The sequence below is a fragment of the Antedon bifida genome, chromosome 11 (genome assembly GCF_963402885.1).
Source record: "Antedon bifida chromosome 11, ecAntBifi1.1, whole genome shotgun sequence".
NCBI classification, from domain to species: Eukaryota; Metazoa; Echinodermata; class Crinoidea; order Comatulida; family Antedonidae; genus Antedon; species Antedon bifida.
In genome coordinates, this window is record NC_136236.1 from 17,365,030 (window position 1) to 17,384,398 (window position 19,369).

Genomic DNA, 19,369 nt, shown 5'->3' on the forward strand with positions numbered 1-19,369 from the left:
ACACCTGTAGCGAGTTCAAAGGTCAGACGTTACAGACCTTTCAACTACTGTATTACTATTAGCAATGGATTCATCGGTTTCCGTAATTTCATTAATAATAATAAGTGATTTTTATTGTGGTAATGATTGTTTTATTTAAGGATTTTAACCTTAATTATTTTTATCGTAAGTTTTAATACTTTTAACTTTTATGCATGTTCTGACGGAATTCTGATCTTTTTAGAAGGGCGTCATATAAGTACCATATTATTATTTATTATTATATTATATTAATACTTTCAAAATCAATATCACAAATTCAGGTTGAGGTTCAATGAAGATATTTAACAATATTTACCAGGTTTTTCATCAGGTTCGTAGTAGACTCCTTCTGATATCTGTTTCCGTAAAGATGAAAATTTTGCGCCGTTAAACGGCATTGTTTTGTAGACCATTGCATATAGCACAACACCCAGACTCCAACAGTCGGTCTAAAAGAAACAAAAATATGCAAAATAATGAATTTAAAGAAATTAAATTTTTAATACATATCTGCTCTAACAATGAAATAGGAACATCACATGACATTTAAGGTAGTCACATCACAATGCGTATTGTTCTATTGTTTTATTATATCAATTGTCTCAATCAATAATATAAAAATAAATGTTGCAAATTTAGTTCTGTTTCAGGAAATTTTATTTCCTTCTAAATTTGGGCTCTTGCCTCTAAATTTGAAATATAGTTTAAAAAAGCATCCTTAATTTACTAAAAAATCTATTATAATACTAAAAAGCAACCTTAACTTAGTAAAAATTCACAATTTGAAATAACAAACAACATCTCTGAGTGAGTTTTTCTATTTTAAAGTTTTATTTCAAGGGAAAATTCCCAGTTTAACAAATGTGGAGTTATTTCTCAAATCTATTAAAAGCATTAACTAAACCAACTTGAATTTATATTTTCCCATAGAGTAAATTGTTACTAACAATTTAATTTATTGTGATTCCAATTTCCTGTATAGGAATTTGAATTAAGAACGTCTTGTATAGTTTTTATGCATGCCATCACATATAAACAAATAAAAGGGAATGAGAAAGTATCAGAGTACACTGACAAATTGAGCTTGAAATTCATTTCCGCTGCAACAATAGCAGCATAAAGGAAGGTAATCGGGGCGTAAGCAAAGATCAAAGGGGTAAACATTATTACAGCACCTCTATTGATACCACATGCTCATAATGAAAGGAATCCCTATCCTAAGTCGGAGAGTAAACGGCCGACGAATCGTGGGGTTCAGGGGTTTTGGTAATTGGAATAAGATGTTTCACACGTTTGCTAACAAATGGTGTATTTTAAGCCGCCGTTTGAACTGACTTTCGACTCTCAAAAGTCAAAAAAATTAATTATTAGAATTTTAGGAATGTGGAATTAATAGTTTAAGAAACAATGCCATTCTTATGTAAACATTTTTAATGTGCTTTTAAAAGATAAGACATTATCCATTCCTATAGGCCTACTACTAAAATATTAGATAATGAATGTAAAACATAGGTTTTTCCACAAACTTTACACAAAAAAAATACCCTGTTATATTTAATAAATATGCATTTATATTTTAAAATTATTGTATAGTAGAACCCCTAAAGGAGACATTTTCGGGATGCAAAAAAGTCCTCTTAAAAGTGATGGCCGTAGTGTCAAATATAAATCCCTTCATTTTCATTTCATAGAAAAGCATCCTCTTAATAAATTGGGATGTCCTAGGGATGTCCCCTTGAAACTGTCTCAAAGCTGGGGTTACACTGTAGCAAATTTTATTTATTTTATAATTGAACTATAGTAATAATTTATTGCAGCATAATCAAATTTTCAAATCTGATACATTTTCAATGTCAAATAACACACATTACTATGAATGTGCATGATGACAGTTATATATAAACATGTGCATTGATAAATATAAATGTATTTACCTCAGGGCCATGGTACGGCTTTCCATTAACAATTTCTGGTGATGCATATAATGGACTACCGCAGTACGTACTTAGCAATTTATCAGAATACACCGTAGAAAGACCAAAATCTGCGATCTGGAGAAGAAAAGAAAAAATGTTTTAGTTTTATATCAATAAACAACAAACAAAACTGCTACTCTACACGTTTTTTTTGTTGAAGAAGTGCCCTCTCTAAAAGTTTTAAGATTCAAGATTCTTTGTTCATAAACTTGAAATTTGACAATTAATAGATGCACCAAGAAACATTGTTAATTTTTTTAAATCAAATAATATAAGCCTACAGTATGTCTATAAATATTATGCTTTTGGACTATATTTATCAAAACCAGATGTTTACATTTTAAATGGATATGATGTAATAATATGTCACACAGCTGTAACCTCTTCTGTCAATACAGTATTTAATTTAACATTGGCAGAAATAAATGTAATATTGCATCCACAATGTTTTGACATTTGCTGGTAATATTCACCTTCTGTCCTCAAGGACCCTTTAGTACACTTTTTCAAACCATAAACCTATTATTACACAACAACTAATCCTTGTCAATAACAACCTGAAGGTTATATTGCATGTCCAAGAACACCATTACAATTGCTATCATATGGTTTGGGTTCAGGGGTCAAGCATGTACCTTATTATTACACTTTGTCCAGGGTTGTAAAATTACGTGCAGAGTGCAAGATGAATAGGTTATTTGGTACGTTGGCAAACAGTATAACACCAAGGTCAAATGGTTACTCAATTTGTTGTCCCATCCCTTCAATCCTGTCAATTGCTATGTTTACCTTCTACAGTACTATAAAAACAGCACATAAAATCCCTTATTTCAAATAAACCATTTGACAAATATTTCAGGAAAAATGAATAGAAAAAGATTGAGACAAAGAAAAATATTTATTTAGTTTAGGTCTTTGAATAGGAGTTGGTAGTATTGTTAGATCATTTCTCATTATTCTTTTCACAAGAAAGTGTCCAGTTAATAGGTGTCTGAATAGGAATGTTGCATATTAACTTTTAGTGTCAAATGTTTTTTACCAAATATAACAATTTGGTACTTTTTTCACCGAGGACAATAAATTAGGATTTGGGAAGGGACAAGGAACAAAATGTTTTTTATCTGACAATAAACCAAAAAGGCGCATATCAATCTTTACCAAGATGCTAACGAATGTGATGGTATGTACAGATTAAATGATAGTAAAATATATTTCAAAGACAAAAGGCTTTAAGGGAACAGACAATAAATAAACAAATGAAGATCATTATAAAGCCAACAGAAACGGATTCGCTACTGTCACCCAGCAGACAAAGATGTCAACGTAATACCGCATACGAAAACAACTGACAACCTAGTGTCGTTGAAGTTCACAAGGGTTAGGAAACTGTACTAGGTCTCCTAGTGGGTTGTAAATACACCACTAGAGATGATGAGTTAAATATAGCATAACCTTCTTTGGCAAAATCAAGCAGAGATCATTACTATGTATACATGTCTATATACCCATAGTGCCCCTGACAACAGACGACGGCCTAGCACCTGCCAGCTAACTATACCTGTTGACGTATTGAGGAATGTGCCAACTATGCGCTTTTCAGAATAACATCATGATAACTTAATAGTGAAATTAATTTTAGATTATCTTCTCAGTGATATCATTCACGAGTGATTGATTAGTTTTCATGAAATATTATATAAATAACATAAAAAATGTATGCCCTTGAACGACATTGATTTTATGATTTTAAAAATGTAATATATAAAAAGATATGGTTAGGTTAGAATATATTGTTGAATTTTTAAAGATGGAAAACTTGGGAAAATCAATTTAACATTATTAGAATTTAGTATGATTTGTGTCAGTCACTGCAATGAAAAATTACAAATTATATCTATATTTTTAAATATAAACTGTAAACATGTTTTGAATTAAATTCTCTCCAAATAAACACTTGAAATACTGTAGGTAGACACCTTAAAAGGAAACAGCAAAATATCCATTAAGTCCCAAAATGAATGATTTAAGACGGACCTGAACAAAAGACTTGGCTGTACAGGAAAAGATAAAAAATGGATCAATAATATTTCCTCTTTTAATTACAATTTGAATATTCCATATATTAGATACAGTATTACAAATAGCAATACCTCTAGTAACTGCTGGTTCAAATAAATAAGGGCATTTTTTGGTTTATCCGGGTAAAGTTAAGCACAATAATAGATTATAATATTCATTCAATGTGCATTTATCAGTATACCAGTATCATATTTCGTGATAATATTATATTAAATAATTCTATATTATACTATTATTGTATATTATAAATGTTCTTCCTACAGAGAAGTATAAAGAAAGGGTTAAGTTTAGGAACAAAAGGAGAAAAGATGGAACAAAGAATTTTCTTTAATGTTTTCTGTAGAGAAATATATGACATTATTTATCCAGAGCTTTTTTTCCCCTCCGATGAGCAATAACTCAATTGCCGTGACTGTGTACATATCAGCTTTCTCAAAGTTGGTCGTCAAAGAGGGTGTTCCCGTTTTTCCGGCTCACTAACCATAAATGCAATAAACCATGAATATATTTTCCTAAGAATGGTCTTAACTCTTAGTTTAACTAGTCCAGGCCTTTTTAAACGAGAACACATTACAATACAGATTTTTACTGAAATTGGAATCTAAAACTCTCCTGGATTTTATTAAGTCTAGTCAAGAAAAAAAAACCTCCAGAATCAGATTCTTACTGGAAGAGTTTAATTTAAATTTAGGAAAAAGTTTTTTAACTCGAAATCAGGCACGTACAAATTAGAAACAAGTTGAAATCTGTCATCCAAGTTTATTATTTTTAGTTCATAAAAAAATAATATCTGATGATTTCAAACAACTGCAAAAAACCGAATGATATAAACAAGAAAACATGCACATGGAGATCTAGTTGTCTGCTAATTCTCGCAACATAACCTTTGTAGAGGAAACAACTACTTTTGATGTGGCTATGAGCTTATAGGTGAATTTCAAATAGTGACTATATAAAGGGACAGTAAACAGGTCTTGTATATGCTAACAATATTACACATAATGATCAAAGGGAGTTTACACTTAGAAAATGATGTTCTAAGGATGTTCCCGGAGAATACCTTCATTAATCATTTCTTAACAAGTTTTTAATGACTGTCCACATGGATTTAGTGGGGCTCCGAAAGCCGGAGTGAAATTTGCAAGGGACACACAGTTCCCTTGGGACTATGCAGTGACCTTTCAAATATAAAAATAGGATTCTCTGCAAATTCATGCTACTTTCATGCAAAAAGTAGGCCTACCGTCTCTTGTGCTAGCTGGATGTTCCGGCTCCTTCCAACATTAATAAACACAGCCAGAACTTGTGGAATGGGGAATTAAATACTACAAATGTTGTACTGCATAATAATTTGTTCATTTCTAACTAACAACCAAGTATTTGTTTATCAAATTGTTTGCATTCCGATTTATTGTATAATAATAATTTTACAAACCTTTGTGTTCTTTATAAAACTGTTTAATGTGGGAAAAAGCATGAAAAAACAACAAACATTGAAATATAAAGCTTGGAACTAAATGGCTGCTTTCAAGCGTGGTGGTAAAAAACATATTTATTTTTAGATGAATGAAGTTCATTCATTCAAAATAGGGCTAAGAAATAATCTTTTAAAATCTAAAGCCAGGATTACAGAAGTGTTGGCAAGTGGAATTTACTCACAGATCGGAAAAGTCTCTCATCACAAAGGACTATACTCTATGGAATTTGTCAACGGAAATATTGGATTTTCGGTCTTTTGATCAAGTCGGAAATCCCAAATAGTACAAAAAACTTCAAAATCACAACGGAGTGGTAAACAGCTTTATAAAAATCTTGCAAGTGTGACTGGCACAGACAGAAATCTATAACAGGAAAACTTAAAACACTTTTCAGGAAAAATTGACTCAAGAGCGGATTATTTTTATAGTGGATACACAGCTGCGTAGAGCTGGACTCACTGATCTAGATTTTACTTCGGAGCAAGGGGCACTGACAGAGGAAGTAGAAGACTGACATGTCAAATCCAAGATGCTTAAAAAGCATCACTGGTGTGTCTCTGATGTCTTAAAAGATTCTGCTGACCTGGGGAAAGGATATAGATATCAATCACCAACAAAAATACTTAACACGAAACATCTTTATATGTTGGTTTTTCAAGAAGTACAGTGTATTAGTAACATAAACATAATGCTGAATTATTTTGATATTAATTATTTACATACTTTTACAAGTGTCACAAGTGAGATATAACATTAATTTCTCTGAACAAACTGACTTATCACGATTTCAAGTTCTTGAACAATGTGCTCAATACAATGAATATGCAACACGTGCTACAGTATGTTTTTGCAGGATGGTTCCATTTTACATTGTAACAGTTAATAATCATGTTCATGTGCTGAATGTTTTTTTAAATAGTAAACACTATTTTGTAGATTATCATTACATTTTCAACATTTAGTGTTTTGTATATTTTAAATTAATGTATATCTTCTCATTCGGGATGTATTTTTAAAATAAATACAAAATCAAATACAGATTGGGAAAAAAGGTTTTGGTACTGCTTAATAGCCACAACAAATGTTGATATTATGATGGCAGAGCCTGGATTTGAACATAGGCCCCTGAGGTTACTTTAGTAAGCAACCATATTAACCACCAAACTTCAGTGCCACTATAGATACTGTCCAACTAAAGTTGGCCTAGAATGGTGAAACCATCGATCATGAACATTTCTAACTGTTATTCCGCAAATCAAATCAATATATAATTCAAAAATATTTTCTCACCAATTAAAATAAATGTTTTTGGTATTTAATTTCTTTTCAAGATAACCTTTCAGCTAATTATTTAAACTTAACATATCCGTAACAGAACGATAACATCTTGACCAACGAAACCCAAAACTCAAAGATGAACCTTTAGTTTGAAGAAATGGACGTCAAGCTGTTATTTGAACTACTTTAAGTTACTTGGTCTACCCGAAAAGAGTACTAAGATATTAATAGCAGAAAATGATGTAACAGATACCATTATACTAGACATCAACTCGGTAGGGGTCTAGGAAAAAACAGAGGCTGCACAAACCAACTTTTAAAACTAAACTTCACTAAACAAACCTATTAGGTATACCCTCTGGATAAATGCATCTGTGCAGTTTCAAAATCAGTTAATTAAAGGGAAATTCTATACTTTTTAATGCTAAGTGTGACTTTCGGTATCCAAGAGTAGAAACGCCATATAATTAAGAAGAGCCAAAAATGTTATTCCTTAATAATGGGTGTCTATCTCTTACTATTGAATCAGGGTTTGCCATAGTGCTAAAAAGATGTATTTCCTTGTGGTGTCCCCTGAATAGGGGTGCATGCTGAAGAGGGATGTTCCCTGAATAGGGATGTATCTTGAATAGGATGTACCCTGAATAAGACTTTCGCTGGAATATAGGGTGTCCCAAGGAGGGTTCTACTGTATATAGAAATCAACAAATAGTTGGGGCTAGCAAAAATCATGACAATTAAACAAACCTTTTAAAAAAACCTTTTATACAAACCATATAGTTACGTGATGTACACAATTTGAAAATCATGAAATTCAATTAACGTCAAAATTCAACTATAAATTCTAGATGTTCTACTCAACATTCTAGAGGTCCGTTGCTGTCAACACCTACCCATAATGCCATAGGCTCTGTCATCAAACAACAAACCTGTATTTACTGACAACTTAATCGTCAAATTACACGCAAGGAATGTAAGGGGCTTAAAATAAAGTTTAAAATTAGAATAAAACAGCTACCAGACACAAATCCAATTTAGACAGACATGCAATTTTTACCCAGTTTTTAATTTGCAACAATCGACTGGTTGGAATAAGTTTTACCCAGCTTGAAAAAAAAATCCTTGTTATATTCCATAGTAAAGCATTATATATATAGTATATATTTTTTTCTCATCAAACGGATCTTTTATGAATTTATTATAAATTTGTAATTAATGTGTATTGACAAACATATTTTCTAACTAAATCTGTTGAGAAAGCTTACTTGTCCTGGATTTACTTGTTGTTGTGAGAGTTGTGAGAATACTCATGTTTTTTTAGGGGAAGGAAAAAGAATAAATTTTTTTTAATATACTGTACTGACAATTTTGTTATAGTCCTTTGTCATATTTCAAATACATGATTTTGTTTTTCTTTTGTACTTTTTTAAAGATAAACAAATTATTATTACAAAAATGATTTTTTATTACAAATACCCTATTTTTTTTTTTTTTAAAGAGAAAAGTTAGTCAAACTGGAAAAAGAATAAGTTTTGAGGTGTGGATTAAAACGTTTATGTATGTTTCACAGTCTTTCATTTCATTTGGCAAGTGATTCCAGAGTTTCGGACCAGCGACATTGAACAATTACAGAACAGTCACGAAAAGGTACTGATAATATGTGGCAAACAGTCCCTTATGGAACGGAACATTGTCATCTAATAAGTATAGGGGTACAAGGGGGTCAAACCAAGCTTACCACACAAGATAAAATATTTTATTCATGATAAACCTAAAATGGTGAAACCCTCACACCTAATAGAAACTCAATCATGTAATTTAAATCTTATAGTTTCCTAATTAGGGCATAAGGTGCTAGAGAACTAACCACAAGTATGGTTCAATATCTAAAGTACTTCAATGACATAAAAGTACTTCCTATGTGAATCGAGGTCCAGGTAAAAGGTTACACTCAAAATACCCACCAGTTATTTAATGTTCGTGTCAAGAACAAATAATCTCTGTTCTAAAGAAAAATGACGAATGTGAGAAAATCTCTTTGTTCTAAGTCGGGGAACAGTTTTTTTTTCTGTCAAAACCAATCCTGAGACATCTTATCTGATGCGACCATGAATAGGATAGCATCAATAAAAATTGGTTTCAGTTGGGGAACAAAGATGGTTACAGATGATGTGGGCAAGGAACGAGAAAATAGTTACGAGAATCAATTAATATTAAACAGGAAGACATTGTATCAGTAGAACATTATTCATTGTCATTATCAGATGAGAGGAAGTGATTTCACCTTGATAGGTGGTATATGGGTCTGTGGTTGGGCAAGAATTTTTCCTTTCACAATACCAGCTTTCATCCACCCCTTAAAAGGTGTTAACTGTTAAAATAATCTTCATATGTATTAAGTCATGGTGATAAATCATAACACTAAAATGTCATGTCATCATTAAATATATATTAAAACCATTAGGTAATTTTACTTTTTAGTAGGCCTATTTAAAAGTTGTGGTTATAATAATAGCATATAAAAGCGTATTGGGAAAAGGTATTTTTCAAGTTTATTCATTTCTTCAAAGTAAAAACTTTTTAATTTTTTTCTAGATATATTAAGTTTTAAACAAATAACGACTTTACCTCCTTTGCTTATAATATAATATTTCATTTTTTTGCAAACATTATTTATACAACTACAGTAATTTGGTAATTATACTTTAAATCAGGCCTTCTAGAGGTCTGTGCGATGGGTTTTAAATTCAGGCGGGGAAGAAACTACTGTAAATGCTCTTATTGCATTTCCTATAGCTTAGGTAGACATTTAAATACAGTGGTGGTTCCAGTTTAAAGTTTAAATATTGATCTTATCACAAAATGTTTGATGTCATTTTTTGTCTTATTTTCACACATAGTATAAGATTTATTATGTGCATGTAAATCTTTTAAAAATAGAGAACAGGTCTATGAACTTATTTTTATCAAACTACCGGAAAACAAACTCATCTGTTTGACAAACAGACAACAGCGATAAAGTGGAAATGTTCTAAATTCAAAATGATTAAATTTGTCAAAGCATATCACATTAAATTACACATGACATCCAATATAAGAAATTGTATACTTTTGATAAAGCCGTACTGATACTAGCGAATGCAAAACATATTGTTCTGGCGTTACGCCAGTCCGAATAAAACACTTAGATAAAGCGGTAGATGTACTGAAGAATCTGCTCTGGCGGACAGCCAGACGCTGCGAAAAAAAACCCCAATATGTTTCTTTATGTCATTGTAGATTATATCAGATGGTAATGTATCAAAATACTCAAGTGAAATTTACAAAAATATATAATATAAAAAATTAATCGCTATTTATGTATCAGATGTCAAAAAATATTATGGTATTACATTCTTATGAAATTAATCATGCCATCTTATTCTTCATGGAGATATGCCTTCCTTCATACAGATTCCTTCAATGTATATGATAAATTCTATATAATATGCAAGAAAATTACATAAACAAGAAGTGGCTTGTGGACAATACCATTGTCTTTGAGGGGTGTTCAAAGTTTTAGTTTCTTTATTTAGTTATGTTCTCCTCTTTAAGGGGAAAGGCTTTTGTTGGTTTATCCAGGTAAGCTAGGCACAAAATATACCAGGGGCAGTTTTTTGGGTTTTAATAGGGATTCTATTCTATAATCATATTAATTATAACTAAAATAATTTAATAATATTATTAGGAAAATATACCTAAACTAGATCATGACCGGGATACATTAATTTAAATGCCTAAATGATATTTTACGTCAATAACTGGGCCAAGAATTACATCAACCTGTTAACAGCCATGCTCACACATAAATTAACCATAAATCCGGAGTTAACTTTTTGAACTATAGTTAGTAACTTAAATGCAGTAGTACTAGATATACAGAATGATAGATTGTAACTAATATAGAATCTACATTCTTACAAAAAAAATTAAAGGAAAGAAATAAATAACGTTATATAAGTTATATTTGATGGATAATGCTCGTTAATTCTACCTTACAATGTAAATTAAACAAAACAAAACTATTTATAATGCATGTGATCAATCAATGCAAACAAAATTCTTGCCAAATGCTAATTTAGAATCAGAAGAAAGAACTCTTTCATTAGATTTTTTTCTTGTTTTGCCCGACAGTAGAATTTAGAAACACAATGTTTTTTTTTTTAAAATAAGATTAATACAACATGAAGGTGACGGAATACATTTGCATTTTCAAGCATAAATATTACTGTTTTAACACAATTCAATGTCTACATGTGATGAATATGTGTTGCTGTATCATGGAGCTTTCCTGAGATACTGAACACATTACAATTTGCAAATAAACAAAAAGCTTACCTTGACATTTAAATTCTCATCTAATAAAACATTTTCCAGTTTTAAATCTCGATGTGCAATGTTCAGCTGAAAGAATGAGTGAGAAAAGAAAATATGATATAATATACTTCGAGTCATATTTTCTTTGGTTACGTACAAAGATTTCTAAATATTAAAAGAATTAGCAAGGGATAGGAAATACTGGAGGAACCTCATCAAGGAATTAATCGGAGCAGCTGAATCGGAGTAAAGCAGTAAAGCAAATTGTGAATCAACTCGTTCATAGGAAACAAATGTACACAGTAAACTTTAGTTGGTCAATTGACCAACTTTGATGACTATCAAAAGATGGAAATATAAATTGAGATGTAACTTACTTTGTGACAATAGTGAACTGCTGATACTATCTGCCTGAAGAACTTCTGAGCGTCCTCTGGCGTCATTTTGTCGTCGTTGATGTAGTCGTACAGCTCACCGCCACTGGCGTATTCCATCACCATTACTATCTTATCTCTACTTTCGAAAACTGAAATAAAAATGGAACGTAAACATTAGATCTAACAATATCTGCATGCTACACAATCTGAAGGATTGTCCCATTTTTTATAAAGGGTAGTCTACACAACTGATGCTGAGAAATATGGCATCTTTTGGTTTATTCAAGTTAGATGGCAAGAAATATGGCAAAATGTGATACAATAGACACAAAATGATTAAATAACAATTATAATCAGGAAATAATGTTAAATGAAAGTGTTTAAATTTTATGAAATTGAGTGGATTTAAATTCAATGACAACAACTTTATATATGACAGTAAATTGTTGAGTTTTTTTATCTTGGGAAAGCCAAACCCATTATGAACATTGTTGATAAATATTGTATCTTTTGTGAATTTATATCTGTATAAAAATCATAGTTTTATTTTCAATTCTCTAATCCAAATTGTCATATCGTAACTTTAAACAATTTATTATACTTTCTATTTCCTACTTTTACTGCCTAACATCGTAATTTATAGATTGTGAAATGATGCCTGTATTATAAAAAAAAACGAAACAAAGAAAATATAAAATGATTTATAATTTTAAATTATTAGGGGTTTTTTTAAATAATAGTAAGAGAATAATTAGGTGATTGTACCAGTTTCTCTGTACCATATCTTAATTTGTTAAGAAAGTAACAATAAACAGTGTCATATATTCATCACATGTTACAAGTGTATCATAGGAATATATGCTTATAGTTTTAATAGGTATGATAACAGTTTGGCTAATGATACTTTAGAAATTTGGAATTTGCCTAGATAAGTACACTACTGATTGACGAACAAATTTTTTATGAAATATTCTGTAGGTATGTTTTAAAAACTAATAATATTTTGCAATGATGGCAATGAGAATAATTAAACAAGTTAAAAATCAAAAAGATGGCAGCAAGCTGGTTGAAAAGCAAACATCATTCTGGAGTTCAATGTACGCGATGTAATACCTTACGCATTTTTGTTTACCAATCCTCGAAGAACATAATTATCATTGAAAAACATAGATTTTATTTTTTGCCAAGTTTTTTTTTACGGAACATCAAAGTACAGACTGAATCGTCAATCTGCAGTTTTTCATAAAGAACTTTCCGCAAACATTGTTTATTACATCGCCATGCCAACTTCAAGAGCAAATTGACATTTATTGTGGTCTACTTGACAAAAATAACTTTTATAAATTTGTCAAGTTGGCATTTTTCGAACATCAAGTATTTGGCTGAAATTTAAAATCCGGAATTGTGGTGTTGGTGCAATTAAACATGTCTTTTACATTACTATGGAAACTTTCAACAATAAGGTGAATGTCATTATTATATACAAACATTTTTTTTTTATAAACTCCAGGTTGGAACTTTCACAACATCAAGTATACAACTGAAATTTTAAATCCAGATTAGTGGTCCAATTTCTTTAAAACATTACCACGGAAACATTCAACAATATGGTGATTGACGTTTTTGTAAAAAAATAACTTCAATAAATTAATCAAGTTGGACTTTTTGAAACAACATCAAGTACTGTACTTCAAATCCGGATTTGTGGTGTTGGCGCAACATTTGTTTAAAACATTACCGCAGTAACTTTCAACAAAACGTTGATGACATTATTGCACCAAAATACATAACTAATTATAAATAGTATTTGGCTGTGATATTTCAAATCCGGCTTTGTGGTGTTGACGCAATTATACATTTGTTTTAAAAATTACCACCGGAAAATGTTCACAATATGGTGATTGACATTATTGTACAAAAAAACACAACTGTTATAAATTATTTAAGTTACATTCACAATATCAACTCAATTTGGAGTTGTTACTACATTTGTGAAATTGCTGTAAACAAAGTAATTATTACGTGACCATGACAACTTTCAACAATCAAATGGATGACATATTATTGTCCTAAAAACATTTATAAAAGAGTCAAGTTGGTCGTTTGGAAGCATCCCTTGCTGAGATTTGAAGACATTGAAATGACTATGAAGGTCATAGGTTATAAATGAAACAGGAATAAGTATTGTTTACTATGGAACAAGGCCTAAGGGATTCATCAGTAAATAAAAACAATAGGCGATTCAAAGTCACTTCCGAAAAACTCTTTTCATTAAACTATATACAAAGTGGTAGGGGGTGTTACAGTAAAGACGTCACAATGTAAAGTTGTTTACCTCACTATATTACCAACATCAATCAAGATCCAAATGGAGTAAAATTAATCAAGAATCAAATGGAGAAAACATGAATCAAAGACCAAACTAAAACCAATTTAAATGAAGTAAATATGAATTAAAAACCAATCTAAATGGAGTAAATATGCATCAAGAACCAATCTAAATGGAGTAAATATGAAGCAAAAACTGGAAAAACATTTCACTAGAGATCTGTAAAACTGGGGGAAAGTTTTTCATTCTGCAGTTTTTTTGTTAAAGGATAAAAATAAAGGAGAGAAAAACACATGACTTAATGCCTCTAGGCCACCAACACAGGGTCTCTCAATCTTTGCTTTAAGAAAAACTCTATTTGGTCATATTTCATCATTTTTATACACATTTCTTTCTTTCATGGGAGTCGATTGTTTTCCTCCTTGAACAAACCTTGGCCAGAATTTGCAAACTTTTTTTTATTACAAATCATAATCATTCCACATCTTTTTATGTTTATGTTAACAAGGCAAGATTCTCAAGGGATATATTTCTCATCAATTTCAAAGCAATTAGACATTCTTCTACTTCCTCTCATCAACTGCAACATTTGGTCATCATTAAGCGATCAAGGCTTGATAGAACATTCCAACATACAGGTGGTTGTAGGTAATAAGTTCAAATTCAGGTTATGAAATTGTGCCAAAATGGATTTAGAAACATCTTAAAATATCTTTAAAAAGTGTAATTTCCCATGGTAAAATTATTTTACATTTTGAAGGAGTTTCTTAGGCTCTGTCTACACTATCAAACTAGTTTGAAAAAAAAAAGTGTGCTGTGCCCAAATATGGTAGAAATATGACATCATCATATCCATATATGGGCACATCACATTTTTTGTCACATAAAGCATGGACCTATAAATTAATCTAATTTATCGGTCCATGCATAAAGTAAAAAGAGCTTAAGTGTGTAAAAATATGGTCCTCATTTCTGGTGTGAAAAAATAACTGTAATTCTAACAGTACCATATTTTATCTTTAAAACTACTTTATTACCATACCACCATATGAAGTTTTCCCCAAAAAATTGATATCTTGATGGCAAATGAACATTCCCAATATTTGTCATTAATAAAGTACGGAACAGGAGGAGACATGACCCAGTAAATATCACATTAGTGAAAATTTTGATTATGAAATTGTGCCGACGACGTTGATAAGAAACATTCATTTTTTAAAATGTCACCAAACATGTGTAATAAAAACAGACAGTACCACTTTTTTGGTAACTAATGCTAAATTAATTTAATCTTCTATTCCATCCAGTATTTCACAGAACTTTGATAAGAAAGATACCAGTAATGCACATTGTTTAAGTTGTCTGAACTATAATAAATTATTTATTCCAAATAATCATACTATGACAGGATAACACACATCAATCAAATACAAAGTGATTGACAGTTCAGACAAATTGCATTTTAGGAAATAAATGGATTACTTTTGTAGAACTTGTACTTATTGTTAATGTTTTGAAGAAAGTAACCAGTCAATCAATCAGGATTGAATGGGGTTTATAGTTTTAAATGTAAACAACTTTGTAATACAATAGAGCAATAACAACGCTTTACACTGTAATTGAAAATGTATTCATATAAATAATGGGCCTACTGTAGCTCAGTATCCATTATTAATTATTATTACATTAAGTAAGTCAATCAATCAATCAAATCACTCAGTTCATAAAGCAATACCTTATTCAATCTATCTATCAATCAATATACTACCAAATAAATCAATCCAATGAATAGTAAGTTAATCAATCAATTAATCAATCTATATCTATCTATCCCAACAACCAATTCATCAATCAATCAATAATGATTAAATAAAGCAATAAAACAATCAATAAAACAATCAATATTTAATGTTATTTCTTTAAGTTAAACTATCTCAAACGTCACAACACAAGATCTAAATATAACAACAGTTAACGGATAAAAACAACATTTGCCAAAAGACTGAAAAAGACATATATTTGCTTTCCATAGTTTATCAAAGTTTCAAACCCCACTCCCCCCACCACACTAGCTACAAATAGCACTTGTATGCCAAGGCCATATTTCTTAAAATTGCCTGTCTTATCGGCATCCGGTGATTATAAAATTATTTTTTTTTATTCTTTGAACAATAAACCATTCATTACAATCGAAAAAGATAACGAAAGCAAACAACTTGTTGATATGAAAGAAGAAAAGAGTGGAAAAAACCAAGTAAATGGCAAACAACACAAAGATACCTGTAGGTAATATATTTGTCTAACCTAAATAATTCTTTTATATTACTATCTTTGGAGATAAGCATAATTGGCTGAAATAAATACTACTGAACATCTGACTACTAAGGTCTATCATAAATAAATAGTGCCAAGTGTTTTGTTGTTTCTTTTAATATAATTATAAGGTTATTCACCACATTTTGAAAACAAACAATATAGAGAATTAATAGATTATATAATATTAAATGGGTTACACTAATAGTAATATATAAGTGCAACTGCCAGGAATGAGATCCTAAGGTCATGAGAGGTTGTACACTATGTTCGAATCTCACCAGATGCTGCTTTATCATGATAAATATTTAATGGAAATGGATAATAGTTGTTCAGTAAAACCCCTATTAAGGCGATGATTTCGGGACTAACAAAGTTAATTAATGTTATAAATTATTATTTATTATTATATCCCATGAATATTGGTTGGCTGTAATGTTAAAACACATTTCCCCTTGTTCATTTCCCTGGAAATGTCTGTAACCCTGAAAAAGGAATGTCTCAAAGGAAGAATTCTACTGTATTATCCATTACTACACTATTATTACATGGAATTGCTTTCATATTAAATGGAAATTTCTATAGAAAAATATGATTTTCTATTTTATACCTTTTTATATTAAAATATTATATATATTAATATAATTTATAATAATTCACATATAAAAATGCAAATATACTATTAGTGATGGTTTGTTTCAAACAATTTCATGAATTACTTGTTTCACTTTGATCATATTTCTCAACCTGGACTGCAGTCTAGGAACACGTGTCCTCCCAGGATTTAACACTTCCTGGGGTGTGTTCAACTATTAATCATACACAAAATATTATATAATTTGCTCCTTTTTTAAGGTAACTTTTTGTGATTTTCACAAAATAAAACATTACCAAAATTATAAGCTGGCATTGTGGCAAAATTAGGTTACTAAGGCGCCAAAATGATTTGTTTACAACTTTGTTTATAAGGAAATGGTACAATTTCATCTATGTAATATAAATGTTCAACATTAATATATTCCTGAGTGTGATTGATAGTATTATATGCACACTTTATACTAAACTCAGGAAACCATCAATCATTTCAAGCAAATGCATACATTTGTCAGTATTTATGCAATACAAAATAAATGCATATTATTTTAACGCAATTTACCAAACAAAAATGTAGGGGCTTTATTAAAATTCTAAAATATTTCAAAAAGCTTTCTAAATCTAAGGCCACGAAAACAAAAATTGTTGATCGTCCAGGTTTTTTTAAATTTTAGATTATTTAAAGGGATAACATTAATTCAATTCAATTCAATTCAAAATTCTTTAATCATCCCACACGGGGCAATTCAAATAAAAAGGTCTGGATTAAAATGATCTTACAAAATATACAAAATATCACAATACACAGGATACATTAGGTGAATGTTATGTTTTTTTTCTCTTTTAAGCTTTGTCTACACTATCAATGTGACAAAAAATGTATGATGATGTCATATCACAACTATATTTGGTTATATAAGTACCATATTTGGGCATATCAGTACAAAATAGGCACATTACACTTTTTTTTCTTAAACTAGTTTGATAGTGTAGATGGATCTTCAAATGACTAACTTTTTTCAAATGATTGTAAATTTACATACACAAAATCATAGTACGATTTTCTTTTCAAATAGCTATGAAGTGGGACTAATAGTCAGGCCTATATTTGGATGTAGGGAGGGGATGATGGTGTTAATTGGTACTTTGAATTAATATTATTAATGTTCTCTAACTTTTTTTATAGTCTAATCCCACTCAAAATCGTTTTGATGATATAGAATCCTACACTATTCATCACTACACAAAAGAGCAGTAAATATTTACCACATTCAATATCAAAATACATTCTTTGATTTTTTTTTTGTCTGCACAAGAAACTTTGTCAATATACAACTAAGCTGCAGTGGTCTGCCAGAAAAATCAATATAAAAAGAATGTCAGGAATGTATTCCATTATACCCCAGACAGATTTAGCAATGAAAGCTAAAAGGTTTCACTCATAGACCTTGTATCAAGGATGCGGCCTATTGTTTGAAAAATGAAAAGGCCGTATTATTTATGCATATTTAATTAATCCGTATAACATTTTGCCATTTCAAAATGATTTATTTAGGTTTAAAAATTTCATAATGTAACTGGATTAATTTTTTTGCTCAAAATTACTATTAATTATTCGCATTTGGCAGATAAATCCTTGTTGCAATTTTTTATTACCTCATACGATTTATTTACATCTATTTATAAACATATATACCACACAATGTACTGTTCTGATATAGTACATGTAATTATGCAAGGATACTATTAAATAGTCTTTCGCCTTATTGTTCTAAATCTATCTTAATCAAAGTCATGTAAATTTCTTAATTGTTATTTTCTAGGTGCCTGCACAAATTAATATTGTGGTTTTAATCTGATAAAAGTGACATATTAAAACTCATTTAATTCCAGTCATTCCATTTTTGAACAATAAAACCTGAAGCTTAATAATTGTTCGGCAGACTAAATATGGGTAACAATTTGCGATATCCAACAACCACAAAGCAATCCGCTTCTAAAGCAACATCCCGTTTTTACGCAAGATTAGTTAAATCAAATTGAATAGAGGTATTTTATTCTTAAATCCCAGTCGATGATTTCAAACTACAAGGTTTATGAAGTATAAATCTATCGGTGACAGATTTCACACATGATCACATGGCGAGAGGAAGATCAAAGCGTTCAAATTTATCAACAAAGCATTCACCCATATTAAGTATTATCTTTTGATTTGAAAACCAATAACTAAATTATAATTCCTAAATATGGGCAAAAACAAAAGCTAGAAACTTCAATTTTTGGTAAGAGAAACTATGATGATGATGTAATTTATGACTACAAACAATACCATGTAAATTTATGATACCAATGTTCTAACCACATTTGAACAATGTCATAAAAAAAGTCGTACGATGATTATGTATATGACAATAGAAACAACCTAAAACTAGAAACAACCAAAAATTGGAAACTACTAAAAAATATGCTGTTAAAAATACAGTAGAACCTTTTGGATACCTCTATTAAGGGGACAATTATGTGCACGACAAAAGTAACCTAAAACTGGAAACAACCAAAAACTGGAAA

General features: G+C 30.3%; 1 protein-coding gene across 1 annotated transcript in view; it reads right to left on the reverse strand.

Annotated features, from left to right (window-relative positions):
* LOC144855256 (uncharacterized) overlaps positions 1 to 19,369 on the reverse strand; it is a 38,944-nt gene that overhangs the window by 3,247 nt on the left and 16,328 nt on the right. The window contains exons 3-6 of the mRNA XM_078713058.1: positions 11,566 to 11,714; positions 11,210 to 11,275; positions 1,956 to 2,072; positions 338 to 470 (exon numbers count right to left, since the gene is read on the reverse strand). Coding sequence (XP_078569184.1) covers positions 338 to 470; positions 1,956 to 2,072; positions 11,210 to 11,275; positions 11,566 to 11,714 — 465 coding nt within the window. The remainder of the gene's footprint in view (positions 1 to 337; positions 471 to 1,955; positions 2,073 to 11,209; positions 11,276 to 11,565; positions 11,715 to 19,369) is intronic.